The following is a 15,105-nucleotide window of genomic DNA, read 5'->3' on the forward strand; positions in this document are numbered from 1 at the left end:
TAATAAGTGCCTGCCTGGCAAGCACGGTGTCCTGAGTTAGACCCCTGGTACCAAAATAATGATGATGATAATAATAATAATAATTTTTTGATAGGCAAATAAATGCCTGAATTTGGTCAGGAGCTTTGTTTTCCTTAGTGACTTGAACTCTCTGCTTTCATTTGGTCACTTGCAAAATGGGGATGACAGTAGATCTATCCTTTAAGATTTGAGGGGAGTGTGCAAAGGTTTGGGCACAAATTTTTGCTACCACACGATAAACATGTAATGAGTGTTATCTTAGGAGCCACACGGCTAGGTTCTGGTATCGTCTCTGCCATTCACTGGCTAGCTGTACCATCTTGGTCAAATTATCCGTTTGTGCCTCACATTGCTCATGTGTGAAATGCTGCTGCCATTAACACCAACTGTATGAGTTTGGACCAGAAGATGAGCTGTCCTGCCTGCTGTGGGTCAGATGTGCACGCCAGCCCTAGCGGAACCTTTCAGGGTCACGCTCCCGTTTCCAGCCCGGCGCGCAAAGCAAGCCTGCGCAGGGGTTTGGAGCTACTTCCGGCAGCAACGCCACACCCCCCGGGGCTGCCCCATTTTGGCCGCAAGTGGAGGAGACGCCACCTTAACCCGCAGAGTTAACTGAGCAAAGTAAAAACTCCCTCGAGGGCGGAACCAGCTCACTTCGTCACCCTTTCTTCCGCCCACAGAAGCCGGGCGCTCATGGCAGGCTTGGAGGTACTCTTTGCTTCCGCGGTGCCGCAGATCACCTGCGCGCAGGACGCGCTCGTCTGCTTCCTGCACTGGGAGGTGGTGACGCACGGATACTATGGCTTGGGCGCAGGCGACCAGGTACGTCCCGAAGCCGACGGGGGAGAGGGATGGTCTGTCTTCCGCCAAAACTCAGAGCCAAAGGCCTAGTCTCCCCACCCTTCTCCCTTAACTCTATGCCCTGGAGCGCCGGAAAGTAAAACACGGGGACTAGGTGGGTCAGGAGCTCAGCTGCGCCAGCCCTGACCGAGGCTTCCCAACACTGGTAGTGCTACACGATTTGTAAACAAAACCCAAAGACGGAAAGCTGTGTCAGCACAGCTTGGCAGTCTTTCTGGGAAGCAGCTTAGTACTGTGCTATACCCAACCCAGCCTCCACCAGACAGTCGATCCAAGCATAGGTATAGGAGTAAGCTTTAATCTACTCAGCCCCAGTCGTGTCCGGGCTTCAGCCCTCAAACATAGCCCCCAGGACACTACACATCCTTCACCCTTTACTGAAGGGCCTGGTGCAGTCCACTTTACTGTCATCCCCAGCTCAGGCTCTGGATAACTACCACCCCACACATACATAAGCACCTCGGTGTGAGGATCTTTCTTCTAGCAGTCACCATGTAGCTATCCTTTCCCACTCTGCCATCCCTTTTTTACCTCTTAAGAACTGGGGCCTTGTTATGTCTCCACAGATGCCCCAGGACTACTGGGTCCAGCCCACCTCACTAATTCTTTACTGTAGTATTCTATCTTCCCTGTCCCTGCTCTGTAACTCTTAACCACCACATCAACTTTCTTGGAGAACTGGGCCTGACCCCTAACTACTACTTGGTTTTCATCTACTTCATCAGCAGCCACGCTCCCCTCATACACACACTTGGGCACTTGTCACTCCAGGCCTGCCTCCCATGGTCACTGTCCTCAAATTCGCAAGACCAAGACCAGCGCCAGAAAGCAAGCCATCCTACTCCTTGCATCTTGCAGTAGGATTTTTTAAACTTCCTCTCGTTTCTAATTGCTTCAGTTCTCAAACCCATGAGTCCCGTTCTAGGTTCTCAGATATACACTGCCGTCTTACTAATTTCATTCACCCTCCTCAAACACACTTTATATATTCTGAGCACTTAACCAGTATCTCCCATCCCCGTCACCACTTTTCCAATCCTTCCGTCCCACAAAACTAAGGATTAAGATCACTATATCTTTACTCCCATCAGCAGGAAACGGAGCAACTGTTATTGCTTTATGGCTCTATTTTTTCTTTTCCAAAATTCAACTATCTGCTGGGACCCCAGATACACATGCAATATCCCCATGCCCATCTCCATACTTATCCTTCTTATGGGCTGTAGGACTGGGATTGGGGACAAAGCGGGGAAAAAATGCCTAGCCTTGTGTACAAGTATGTGAATGCATGCACACCCTTGGAAGCAAGAATCATCTCCTCCTCCAAGATTTATTTCCCTGGACTTTCTTTCACAGTGTACTTCATTCCTGGCTTTTCAGCATCTCAGACCTTGGAACCAACTAAAGAAAGCCTCCTGTCTATTCCCAGATTTCAGGCTCCCCTTTCATTATATAATCTCTCCATTCCTCCAGCAGAAGCCTTAAGTCTCCTTGCTTGCTCCACCTGTATAGTTTTCTAATCTTTAGCTGCTGTTTCTTGCCCCAATTGTTTCATTTCAACTTTTCCTGGAAAGTTCTACCAATATGCTGATACTTACAATGTTGTAAGTGATCATAGGTAGGAAAGAGGAGTACAACTTGGTTTTAACCTTGAAGTTTCCCCATTGGCCACATCCCAAAAATGGAGGAGGTCTGTCATTCCCTGTACCTTACCCCCAGCTCCAAACCTGCTATATCAACTCTGCCTCACTGTCAGAACTCCTACCTCCTCTCTCCCAGGACCAGCAGCTTATAACAGGGACATACATTAACACTTCAGGTTTGCTCTCACCACTCATTTCCTTCACAAATCTTGTGAGCATCTAGGCGGCGCTTTGACAGATTAGAACACCAGTTCAGATAGATTGGTGCCTTCTAGTTGGTGTCGTCCTCTTGCCAATACATTAGACCAGTGATAGCAAAACTTTTAGAGACTGAGTGTCCAAACTGCAACCCAAAACCTACTTGTTTATCATAAAGTGCCAGCACTGCAATTAAACCTGAATGCTCAACTATTGGGTTGATGTTGGGGCACTTGGCTTATAGACCCTCAATTTTTCAAGTAAAATGTACAGAAAGAATATACTGTATTCTCCATTTAATGCCGATTTGTAAAAATAAGCCCCTGGCACATTCCCAAAGGTCTTTCTGCTCAGCATACCCCTTGTCAAGCTCCTATAGATGAGAAAATGATGCTGGCTCCTGACATCTTTGGGGAGGCCAAGGATCTTGGGAGTTTCAGAAGGCACTCCCCACTGGCTCCGTCCACCTCAGTGCTAAATTTTGCACCATCAGAGGGGACAGTTGTTTGCACTGTAAACTCTTAGAGTGTGCTGCTATTGGGCGTCTCAGCCTTTTCTCCTGGAGACGTTTTTGGATTCAGGTTGCTCTCACTTCTGCTGAGTCTGCTCTCATTCACAGTAGAAGTCTTTTGGAGTGACACCTTTCCTCTTAGTTTATTTAAGAGAGGGTTTAGTTTTCCAGCAAGGGTCCAGCAGTTTCATTGTTTTCCAAGCTTGGAGAATGTTTGTATTCCTTTCTAGCACCTCTTGCTCACTACTCTTCTTGTAGGTAAGAGGGAAACAAGGGTCCCAAGAGTATGCACTTGACTGTATAATACCTGAACAGTTGTAATAGAAAGCTAGTTTGTCTAGTTTCTCTTTTGAATTGTCTGAATTTTGAATTATGTGTTTGAAAATTGGCTAGAGGAGCAGTATCTGTTGACTGTAACAAAAATTAATATTTGAATTTCCTTCCTGAAGACAGATGCAATACTCTTAAGAGCTGTGTAGTTATATCAAGTGGTTTAGATGGCAAGGAGACTTAAGCTGTGACCATAAACAGGTTAGAGAAATTAGTTTTCTGTTGTGGGAATCTAAGGATTATGTAGAAAAAGAATATGCCTAAAATGCCCTGTTGGAGTTTCTTTGGGTGCCTTCCAGCCTCAAGAATTTGCCTAAGAAAATTGCTTTTTTGGGGCCAGTCTGGACCTTGTTGGGAACAGTCTTCTCCAGCCATAACCTGGGCAGCCAGGAGCTCTGAATTTCAAACCTAGCTCTGTACCCAACTTGCTATGACCTTGAGCTGCTATAACCTAGGATGAGGCTTAGCCCCTCTAAAGCCTCAGAGTTTTCATCTGAGAAAGTTACACTAGAGGACTGTGCACTTTGGCTACTTTCCAACCATGGGTTCTGCAGTATTTGATATTTGATCTCAGGGCCCAGAAGGCAATCGAAAGTCATGTTTGGCATGATAATATGAGGACTGTCCTGTCTGTCCCACCTTGGTTGTCTGGGGAACATCAGGCCTACTATGGTGAGAGGTATCAGGCTTATCTGACCACAAAAATCCTGCCTTAATCTGGAAACCAAACATGATGGAACTATAAGCAGACCAAATTATCTATATTCCAAGAGAGAGTTCTGGTAGATTGAGCGCTGTGCATGAAGAATATATTAAAAATTAAAAAGAACCTTGACAAAACAAAGATAATATGCATCCTCATACCCCTGGCTTCCAGAATAAATCCATAACACACTAAGCATGTCATAGGAAATTTACCATTTTGGGTAAGAGAATAGTTTCTCTTTCCTGCTCAGCAGAATGGTTTGATAGTTTCACTTTTGTTTTTTGCCAGTCTCATTTCTCTGTTTCAGCCCTATGAATTCCATTGTCATCCAGCCAGGTTTAAACCATGCCAGTTTAACATCTAACATCTTTGGAACCACTTCTCCCAGTAAATACTTGAGCACCAGAGGTGACCAAAGAGTAGAGGCAGCAATTTCAAATTCCTGGCCTCTTTTTGTCTTTGATGTGTGGAAAGTCTTGCATTGCTAGACCTTTGTCTTTTGTCTGTGTTCTTTATGCTTGGTCACACTCCTTCCTTTCTGTATTCTTGTGAATACAGGCTGCCCAGCTACACATGATCTGGTCCATGTTGATAATATAAATAGGCGCCCATGAGAAAGTATGGGAAATTTCTGTGCTTTTAAGTAGTTACTCATAATACAAGCTATGGGCATAAAAGATTCTCCAACCCATATGAGCATGAACCTTCCTTTTCAATAAACCAAGAAACACTTCCTTTTCCTTTACTTTCTTTTCCCTTTGCCCCCTCCTAATTCCTTTTTTCCTTTTAAGCAATTATGTCCCATTTCATAATATCTACTGTACATTCTAGAACTTATTTACCCTCACCAGGGAGACAATATGACATTTACACAGATAATTCTGATTTATTTCACTTATAAGTATGTTTTCAAGTTGCATCGATTTACCTATAAAAGTCTCAAATTTATCCTTCATTATGGCTAAGTAATATTCCACTATATAATATTCCACATCTTTTTTATCTATTCCTCAGTTGATGGACACTTAGGTTTTTCCCAAGATTTGGCTATTACAGATTGTGCTGCTATAAACATAGGTGCACATATATCACTGTGGGATGATGTTATTAATTCTTCTGGAAAGATCTGAACTTTAGACCGTTTTTTTTTTTTTTTTTACTTTTGTTCAGAATACTACAATTAGATCTAGTTTGTTTACGCTGTTATATAGCAATCCCCTGTAAACATGTTTGCATTTTGCATGCAGTGGCTGCCTTACCCCAGGCTAAAGATCCCCTGTTATGTCTCCTGTTTGTGTCTGTGCCTGGGATTTCTTCCAAAGTATACAAGCATGGTGTTATAGCTCCCCCAGTTGCACTAAATATTGCCAGATTGCTCCTGAAAGTGGCCAGATGAGTCTGAATGCCCACCAGCAGTCCCCATACCTACACAGACATCTGGCAGAAAGTAGAAAAGTGGTAGTATCAATCTGATGGATGTAACCCAGTGTCCTTATTTCTGCAGGTACTTTTCTGATTGCTAGTAAAATTGAATAAGCTTCTATAGACTGTTAGGTGCTCTTTTCCTCATTCATTCCTTTTTGCCAGTGTTTTGGTTTCCCAGTTTTTATTGTTCACTTTTTTTAGGCATTGGCTTTATGTGGCAGTTACTAATTTTTTATTGGCAAATGTGGCTAATACTCTCCTAACCTGTGCCTTCTGGCTTTGTCTTTTGAACAGTCTCAAAGGTAGCATTTTTTTTTTCTTTTACAGTCTTATTTAAGAAACTTTCCCTATCTGCAAATCACTGGATTTGTTTTTAAATGTAGAAATAATGCTGGGCATGGTGATGCATGCCTGTAATCTCAGGATTTAGGGAGCTGAGGCAGGAGGACTGCTGCAAGTTCAAGGCCAGCCTGAACTGCATAATGAAACCCTGCCTTAAAAAAAGAAAAGAAAAAAGAAAGAAAGAAATAATTTGAGCACTGTGTTAAGCTTTAGTATCTAAGAATTATTAGAAAGTAAGAGAAAATAAAATACCACAACTCACAGATGATGAATTTTATACCTATCAGGTTGGAAGGAATTAAAAAGTTGGATAATAGTAGTGTTGCCAACCATGTGGAACAGTAGGAGCGCTCAGGCGTTGCTAGTGGGAGTGTATGTCAGTAATTGTTTGTAAACAGTTTCCCATTATCTTTTCTTTCTTTCTTTCTTTTTTTTTTTTTTTTTTTTTTTTGTATAAAGGATCAAAGTCATGACCTTGCACTTGCCAGGCAGGTGCTTGTGCTGCTGAGCTAAATCCCTGGCCTTCCTTTATTTTATAATTTACAAATTTTAAGTTCTTCCTTCAGGCATACTGTACAGAAATGCATCCACGTACACACAAAAATATTCAGAGCAGCATTGTTGATAATAGCAAAACAAACAGGAAATACTTCTCGTCTTCATCAACAAGTGGACATGTAAATTGCAGCACATTCATGCTAAGGAATGCTGTATAGTTGTGAATGTGAATCAGCTGTAGCTGAATGCACCAATGCTGATGAATCTCCAGAAACACTATTGAATATAAAAGCAACAGGCAGAACTGATATTATTTATACAAAATTCAAGATAATTTGAAACAGTATATTTATGTGGTTGCTGCTATAGTAAAACAACATGAAGGAAAAGTAAAAAAAAAATTTAAAAAATATGGAGTAGTGGTTATTGGTGAGAGGAGAAGAGAGAACTGAAACTTGCTGTATCATCTTGAGCAGATCACTTCTTTTGTATGTGTATGTGTGTCTGCGTGCGTGTGCCAGGGACTGAACCCATACCTTGCAATTGCCAAGCAAGTACTTATGCCACTGCACTAAATCCTCGGCCCCAAAGTCATTTCTGTTTACCTTTATAACCTCATCTGTACATTGAGAAGTGGGGTTAATTATATATAAGGTCCTAGCTCTACTTCTGATCCTTTTCTTCTCAACCCTGTATCTTCTCAGCCAGGTCCTAGTGATAAGAAGTCAGAACTGCTACCAGCTGAGTGGAGCAATAATAAAGACCTGTATGTCCTCCGTTATGAGTCCAAGGATGGGACCAGAAAGCTCCTAGTGAAAGCTGTCCCTGTGGAGAACAGCATGATCATCAATGTGCTGGTGAGTTTCTGAGCCCCAAGAGGGGCTATTGAGGGTGGCCGCTTTGAAATGCGTTTAACAGTATGGATCCAGATCCGTACCCAGTGATTTCACTCTGGAACTTTATCCTGAATTGAGAACCTTAAATATAGAAAAAGTTAGTATGTTGAGATGTTCAGTGCCTATATAATGATGGAAGGACTTCCATCCACAGGACAATAGCTAAATAATAGGTAAACCCCTTCAGTGACAACACAGGAGAAAAAAAGCTTATTGTAGCCCCAGGCAGCTATTTGTAGTTTCTTTGACAGTTGAGATTTTGCAGGCTTTGGAGCCTTTATAAATTCTTAGGCTATAACTCCCTGCCCCAGTCTACCATCGTACATACACATGTCCCCATAAACCCATTCTTTCAAGCCTACCTGGAGCCTTCTCTATTTTCACTTACCCAGAAGTTCAGGTCTAAACTGTACCTTAATCATTTTATTTTCCTTTCTGCTACTTGTCAGATCTGAAAAATACAGTGAATGTTTAAGTTTTTTAAAAAAATTATTACAAGTTGGGCATGTAATAATTATAGGCTTATAATAATAATCCCAGCAATTTGCAAGACTGAGGCAGGAGGATCATTGGAAATTTGAGACCAGCCTGGATTACAAAGTGAGCTGAAGGCCAGCCTGAACTGTATAGTGAGATCCTGTCTCAAAAAAAAACAAACTAGTAATAATAATAATAATTACAGTAAAAAAATCCATTGCCATTAATCCTCCTCAGAATACTCCCCCTCACATCAAACACACTCCATCACTCCTGCCACTTTCTTGAAATCCTCTTTCGTGAGTATCTTTAGTTGCACTGTCATGGCTGCCTGTGTCCTGAATCAGCTCAGACATTTTCCCTTTCACGATCATTTTAACTTTGGGGAAAAGCCAGAAGTCACACACTGCTGTATGTGGTTATTCTTACTAATTTACCTTTTCATTGGATGTCATTCAGCAGCAGCATTTACTTCATAAAAACACTTACAGAAGAGAACTTCTAGAACTGCTTCAGAAAGTGGCAAGAATATGGGATAAATATATTTGAAGTGAAAAGAAATATTTTAAGGAGATTAATGGCAATGTGTATTTACTGTAATACATTTTTTAAACTTAAACATTTACTATATATTGTAATCACACCTTGTATTTATTTGTGCTCCACTATAGTATTTGTAATCTGCTACTGAACCAAAAGCACCTTAAGACAGTGAGTTTCTTTGTTATGCTTTTGGTTTTCTGAGTGTGTTGTAAAGTATACTGCTGTATGTATTGGGCAGCACTTTGCTTTTTTCATTCAGTATGGAGGTCTTTACATAGGAACACATATAGATGACACTGCATATGTTTCAGTTATTATGCTCCATTATCCCTTCCTTTATGGATGAACATTTAGATCCTAATGTCAGATTATTAGTTGCAAACAGTGAAAGTCTTCCAGGTTAGTTTAAACAGAAGTGTTTGTTAAAAGAATTGGGACAGCTCACTGAAACAGGTTCAAGGCAGGATTCTTAGGGGCTGTCCTCCAAACCAGTGCTGCTCCCCACCCACTCAGTCTTGGGTACTGGCCAGTATTGCCAGCCTGGTGCTCTCTCTCCTCAGTCACTGATACTGTGATGCCAGCAGCGTCTGCTGCTACCCTGATTAGCAAGATTGCTCTTCCTTGTTAGGCTTGCTTCTAGCCGTTGCTGCAGTTCACAGTTGTGCATCCATTTGAAACTTGATTGCATGCCTGTCCCCAAGCCAGAACCTAAGACACAGGTTTCCTGGTGTGGGAAAGGAAGTATTTCTAAATTAGGAAGTATTCCAGGGGGCTGGGGATTTAGCTCAGTGGCATAAGCGCCTGCCTTGCAAGCAGACAGTCGTGAGTTTGATCCCTGGTACCGATAAAAAAAGGAAAAAGACAAAAGACAAAACAAAACAAAACAAAAGTATTCCATACTTTGCAAAGAGTCCTAACGTATTTCTGTTTGTGAACAGGAGTGTTTCTTTAAGTTGTATACTGTTGTTTTCCCCACCCATGCACTCAGCCCAAAAATATCCCCCATCTCTCATTTTCTATTTTCATTTTTCTAGGAATATGGCTCACAGCAAGTGACAGACTTGACTCTGAACTTAGATGATTTTATCAATGCAGAAGACCTGGGTGACTTCCACAGGTACTTCTAAATGATGTCTTTTCCCTAGGAAAAAGATGAGAGAACCAATGGCAAGAAGTAAGGCACGCAGTTTTGATGCCCAGAGAATCAAGGATAGTTAACAGAATTTTTTACTCCTGGGCATAGATGCTTCTTAGTTATCTTTTTTTATTTATTTGAAGAAAAGACTTACATAGGAACTACCCCCCCCCCATGAAATAAAATGATGCTCCGGTGGATACAGCATGAAACTAGAGCAAGGCGAGGTGGTTCAGTCAAGAGTAAGCATGTCTGGTCAGCCCCCCCACCCAATGTTTGGTTTTTTTTAAATAGATTTTATTTTTCAAACAGTTTTAGATTTAGAGCAGAACGGAGCAGTCTCCCCTATTATCATCCAGCACCATGGTGAGCTTACATTGACATTATCTCTCAAAGAATATAGTACACCTTAAGGTTCATGCTTACTGTTGTGTATTCTGTGAGTTTGTTCAAATGTATGATGACACATGTCCACCATCATAGTACCTTGTGGATTTGTTTCACTCTTGTAAAAATTGTCTGTGCTCTTTATTCCCATGCCCCTTGTATCACTCAGTGTTTTACTAAAGAACTAGATATACTAGATATACAAATATATAAAAAATTACAAGACTAAAGCTAAGAATTTAGCTCAGCAGCACAAGTACCAGCCTGGCAAGCACAAGGATGTAAATTCAATCCCTGGTACCCCACCCCCACCCCGCAAAAAAATTACAAGACTGGTTTAAGATGGTCAGCCACAGAGCTGAATGAGGAAGCAGTTAAAGGTGTCTATACACTGGAGGCTTTCAGTCCAAGATCTGGAGTTAGCAGGGTCTTATACAAGTTCATATCAAGAGACATATAAGTCTGCAGCAGAAGATTGAAGAGTCTAAAAAGCAAGGCACAGGATCCAAGGTGGAAGCCAAAGAGTCTGCACTAGAAGCCAGGAAATGACGTCCAAGCTGAAAGCAAAGACTGGAGCTCTTCTGAAGACTGTCCTTCCTCATTTTTCCTTTACACCATTTAGGTGACAAACTGCCCTAAGGTCGGTCCTCTGCACCCTAAGGTGCAGACAGCCTCCTCAAACAGTCCTCTACATGCGAGGGTATAGAATTGCTGAGCCCACTTAATTAAGCTTCTAAATTTCTCAAATTTCCACCCCTTGTCAAATTGATCACAAGACATTTCTTTACAGTCTCCAGTGGCAGATTTGTGAAAAGTTAACATGTTGGCCTATTCAGATTTACATTAATTAACATGATAGTTACATATATACAACTCTTACTGCACTCATTTTCACACCAAAACAAAATACTCAAAAGGCAATCAAAATTTAAAGTTAAAACCACAATACTCCAACTAATTAACCTGATTAAAAACGTATCTAAAAATTAAGTTGAAGTCATATTAAAATCAGTCACAATCCTTGCTTCCTATTAACTTTTAACAACCGGGGATGGCAACACTAAGAGATGCCTCAAGGGATCTCCTGCATTTCAAATACACTGCCCTTCTGACAAAGGCCTTAGGTCATTTTCACTATCCTGTTCCTTTTCAGTGTTCTTGTCTGTTTTATCCTTGCAGCCCACAGCTCCACTGGAGCTTTCCCTCTGGCCAAATGCTTCAAATCACTTTGCTGACTTTTTACTCTGAATTTCAAACATAGATCTGACCAAAAGCTCTCAACAGTATTCATGACACTGTCTCGACAGTAAATTGCATTTAAATATTTCTGCCATATGTGCAGTATCTCTAAACACAAGCAAAATGCAGACTAACTTCCTGCCAAAGAACAATCCCATTACCTGGGATCCAGCAGCCAGTTCATTCTGCAATAGACACCTCCTGAGCCTCATTTTAACCAGCATCCTTTCCATCAGTATTCTGATTTTTCCAGGCTCTGACTAGAGCTTACCGTATAATTTATAGTATATGGGGCTATCTCTTAAGCCACTCTCAAAAACTTTCCGGATTAATTCCCAAGGCTCTTAAACCACACAGCCAGGTAACGTCACAGCAATGACCACTCTCCTGGCATCAGTTTCGTTGTGGTGAGCATTTTTGAGGAAAAAGATTTAATACAAGACACAATTTATAAGATTGTTTTATAATATTCATCCAGAGTCAAATGCAAAAGAATGCAGGAGATCTGTCCATGCACTCGAGACCCAAAGAATCCAGCTGAGGGCCTGGATCCCATGACAGTGTCCTGTGTGAGTCCAGCTAAAGACCTAGAACCCGTGGCAGTATTTTCCATGAGTTCAGCTGGAGGCCTAGAGCCCACAACAATGTCTCGTGCAAGTCTGTATCAAGGATATGCACTGAGAAGGCCCAAAGGTCAGTCATAGAAGCTAAAAAGTCTGCACCAGTAGGATGAAGGATCTGTGCCAGCAGGCAGAGGGATCTGCACTGGAACCAGGAAGCAATATTCAAAATAAAGACCAAAGCTTTCCCCAAAGAACCACAGCCATCCTCAGGAACATCAAGGACCTGCACTCCTCTGACAGAATATCTGAGTTCATATCAGGACAATCAGCATGACAAGCTTGTCCAGGACAACAACACACCATCTTCTCCAGTTCTCTTTTTATGCTGCTGGTAGTAATCTTCAGGTGAACTATCCATTCCCAGTGCCATGCTGATTCAGTTCAGCTGGGTGTTACAAGTTGACCATTAGTTAATCCACCATATCCCTCTAATTTCTGTGATCTTATTACCGATCTTGTTGCTATCCTCATAATTTTGCTTTTTTCAGAGTGTCAGATAGAAAATGTACCATATGGACTGTCTTCCAGAGTGGCTGTATCTTGTATTCCCACCAATAATGAGTGAGAGTTACTGTTGTTCTGTTGTCGGTGTTTCAGGTTTAAGCCATTCTAATAGGGATATTTTATTTTAATTTGCAGTTTCTTAGTGACATGATGTGGAGCATCTTACACTTATTTGCCATTTTTATTTCTTTGGTGAAGTGTCTGTTCAGATCTTTGCTCAAGTTTAAATTGATGATTCACTTTCTTAATGAGTTTTAAGAATTCCTTGTGCATTTTGGATATAAATCCTTTAATAGTTGTTTTGTAAATGTTTTCTCCCAGTGTGGCTTGTCTTCTCATTCTGTTGTCATCCTAAACTTTTTATTTAGAACTTTGCAAACTGCCATCCCAGAGATGGCGTGCAAAAAGAAAAAAATTATGTATATATGTGTGTGTGTGTGTGTGTGTGTGTGTGTGTGTGTGTATAGTAAACACCCAGTTAATCACCCATCACCTAGATTCATGTTTTTAAAATTTTGCCACTTTTACTTAATTTTTCTTTTTTATTTTTTTGTCTTTTCCCTTTTTATCAGTACCAGGGATCGAACTCACGACTGCCTGCTTGCAAGGCAGGCGCTTATGCTGCTAAGCTAAATCCCCAGCCCCAATTTTTCTATATTTTTTATTCTTGAACTGTCTGAAAATTATTTGCAGCCTCCATAAACTTTCATCTCTAAGTACTACTAACTTAATTTCCTCATTGCTGAAATAAAGTACCTGATACCTGAAGTTAAAGGGAGAAAGATTTATTTAGCTCCCATTTTGTAGAGTCTTTAGTCCATAATTGTCTGGCTCCAAGGCCGGGTAGAACATGGCCGAAGGGCAAAAGCTGATGGCAGTCAAAGGTAGCAAAAGCAGTGAGAGGGTAAGCCTCTTCTGTTCCTTTTATTTTATGCGGGCAGCTGGGCAGGTGTACACTCACATCCTTATTCACAGCATTGGACCATCAATTAGTCACAAACTCTAGATTCAGCCACCTCCAAAAAGCACCCCCCCCCCAGTATTGTATGAGGTTTTGGAGGGACATCTAGACACAAACCATAACAACCACAGCATGGGTATCACAAGGATGACCTCTTACCTATCCTTGATACAGTTATCACACTTAGGAAATGTAGCATCAAAATAATACCATCTAACGTACAGCTCGTACCCTAATTTCTGTAGTCATCCCAGTGGTGTCCTTTTTTTGTTATCCATCCAAAAACTGCACATGGAATAATTACTGGGTCTATTTGGTCCTCTTGGATCTGATACAATTTCCTAGACTTCAATTTTACTGTTTTTCAGGACAGTGGGAAGTGTGTGTTTGTGTATATGTGTGTGTGTATTCATGTTAAGTAAGCATTCTACCACTGAGACACACTCACCCCAGCCCTAACTGGTATTTCTGAAGACTCAAGGTCAGTTGTGCAGCATGTTCAGATTGTTTCCCTGTGATTGGCTTCATCAGATTGTTACCTCATTTGAGTCAGGTTGAACATTTCTGACAAGAACACCACATAGATGAGCTGTTGTCCTCCTCACTGCTGCATTCCTAGGACATGATGTCTGTCTTACCATTGATGCTCATGAATTTGATCATTTGATTAACACTGTATCTTCCAGATTTCTTCATAGTAAAAGCAGCTGTTTTCCTTTGTCTTTAAAAAATAATCTGTGGCGTTAAGCTAGAAGGCTATGAAAGTTCTGTTTTCTAATAGTTTCTTGCCCAGTATTTTAGCATCTATTGATGATTATTGCCTGAATCAAGAGAGTAATTTTCTAGGTCTATTATTCTTTCTTCACTTTTTAAGTTAGTATTTTTAGTATAAAGGAACTCTCCTGATACCCTTTATTTTTAAGGTATTATGTATTTCATGTGTAGGCTTGTAGTTCTGAGGTTTTTTTAAAATCAGTATTATGGTCCATTTATATCATTTTTGAATGTTCAAGTTGTCCTAGAGTTGACCTAGTAGGAGGCCTCATGAGCTGATTCGTTTATTCATTTGACAGCATCTTGGTGGTTGCCAGGGGAGAGGAGAATGGGAAATTAATGTTTTAGTGGCTGTATAGTTTTAGATTAGGGAGATTTAAAAAGTTTTGGACGTGGATGGCAATGATAGTAAAACAATGTAACTGTGCTTAATGCCTCTGAACTATATGCTTAAAGATGGCTATGATGATAATTTTATGTTAATGTGTATTTTACCACAATCAAAATTTTTATTTCTTTAAAAAAATTTCCCATCAGTAAATATTCATAGATTTGGGGGACAAAGAACTAAATCCTCAATGGGACGTTAAAGCCTGGTGCTCACCATCCAGCCTTACTCTGTCACTTCCTCTTTAGTTGCTCTGCCTTAGCCCATGTGGCATTTCCTTCTCTCCCCTTCGGACCTCATCCCTCTGCCTAGAACATGCTTCCCCACCTCATACAGCCTATGCCTGTCAGTCCCTGCATTCCAGTTTAAGTATCAGTTCTCTGAGGGGCTACCCCTGACCCTCACTTTTGGCATTTCAGAATTGGGTATTTTCTGAGTAGCTGCTTGGAGATCTTTTTGAGGGTAGAGCTTGGGTCTGTTTTGTGTGTCATAGACTCATGGGTATCCAACCTTTTGGCTTGCCTAGGCTGCACTGAGTAAAAAAGTAATTATCTTGTACATGTATCTACATATACAAACACACATATATGTATGGTTTATAATATATATAATGAAACTTCCTTTTTAAAAAATATTTATTATG

At 41.0% G+C, this 15,105-nt stretch overlaps 1 protein-coding gene across 2 annotated transcripts in view; it reads left to right on the forward strand.

The window, feature by feature from the left end:
* Window positions 1-345: 345 nt before the first annotated feature.
* Psmf1 (proteasome inhibitor subunit 1) overlaps window positions 346-15,105 on the forward strand; it is a 31,501-nt gene continuing 16,741 nt past the window's right edge. Inside the window, exons 1-3 of one of the 2 annotated variants that reach the window (XM_003476328.5) lie at window positions 346-843; window positions 7,240-7,392; window positions 9,486-9,568. In XM_003476328.5, the coding sequence (XP_003476376.1) occupies window positions 715-843; window positions 7,240-7,392; window positions 9,486-9,568 (365 nt within the window). In that variant the 5' untranslated portion in view covers window positions 346-714. Of the gene's footprint in view, window positions 844-7,239; window positions 7,393-9,485; window positions 9,569-15,105 lie in introns of those variants that run through there. The other variant, XM_063248579.1, reaches the window with a different exon arrangement.

The sequence above is a fragment of the Cavia porcellus genome, unplaced genomic scaffold, assembly GCF_034190915.1.
Source record: "Cavia porcellus strain 051 isolate PalLab524CR breed Dunkin Hartley unplaced genomic scaffold, mCavPor4.1 scaffold_5, whole genome shotgun sequence".
Lineage (NCBI taxonomy): Eukaryota > Metazoa > Chordata > Mammalia > Rodentia > Caviidae > Cavia > Cavia porcellus.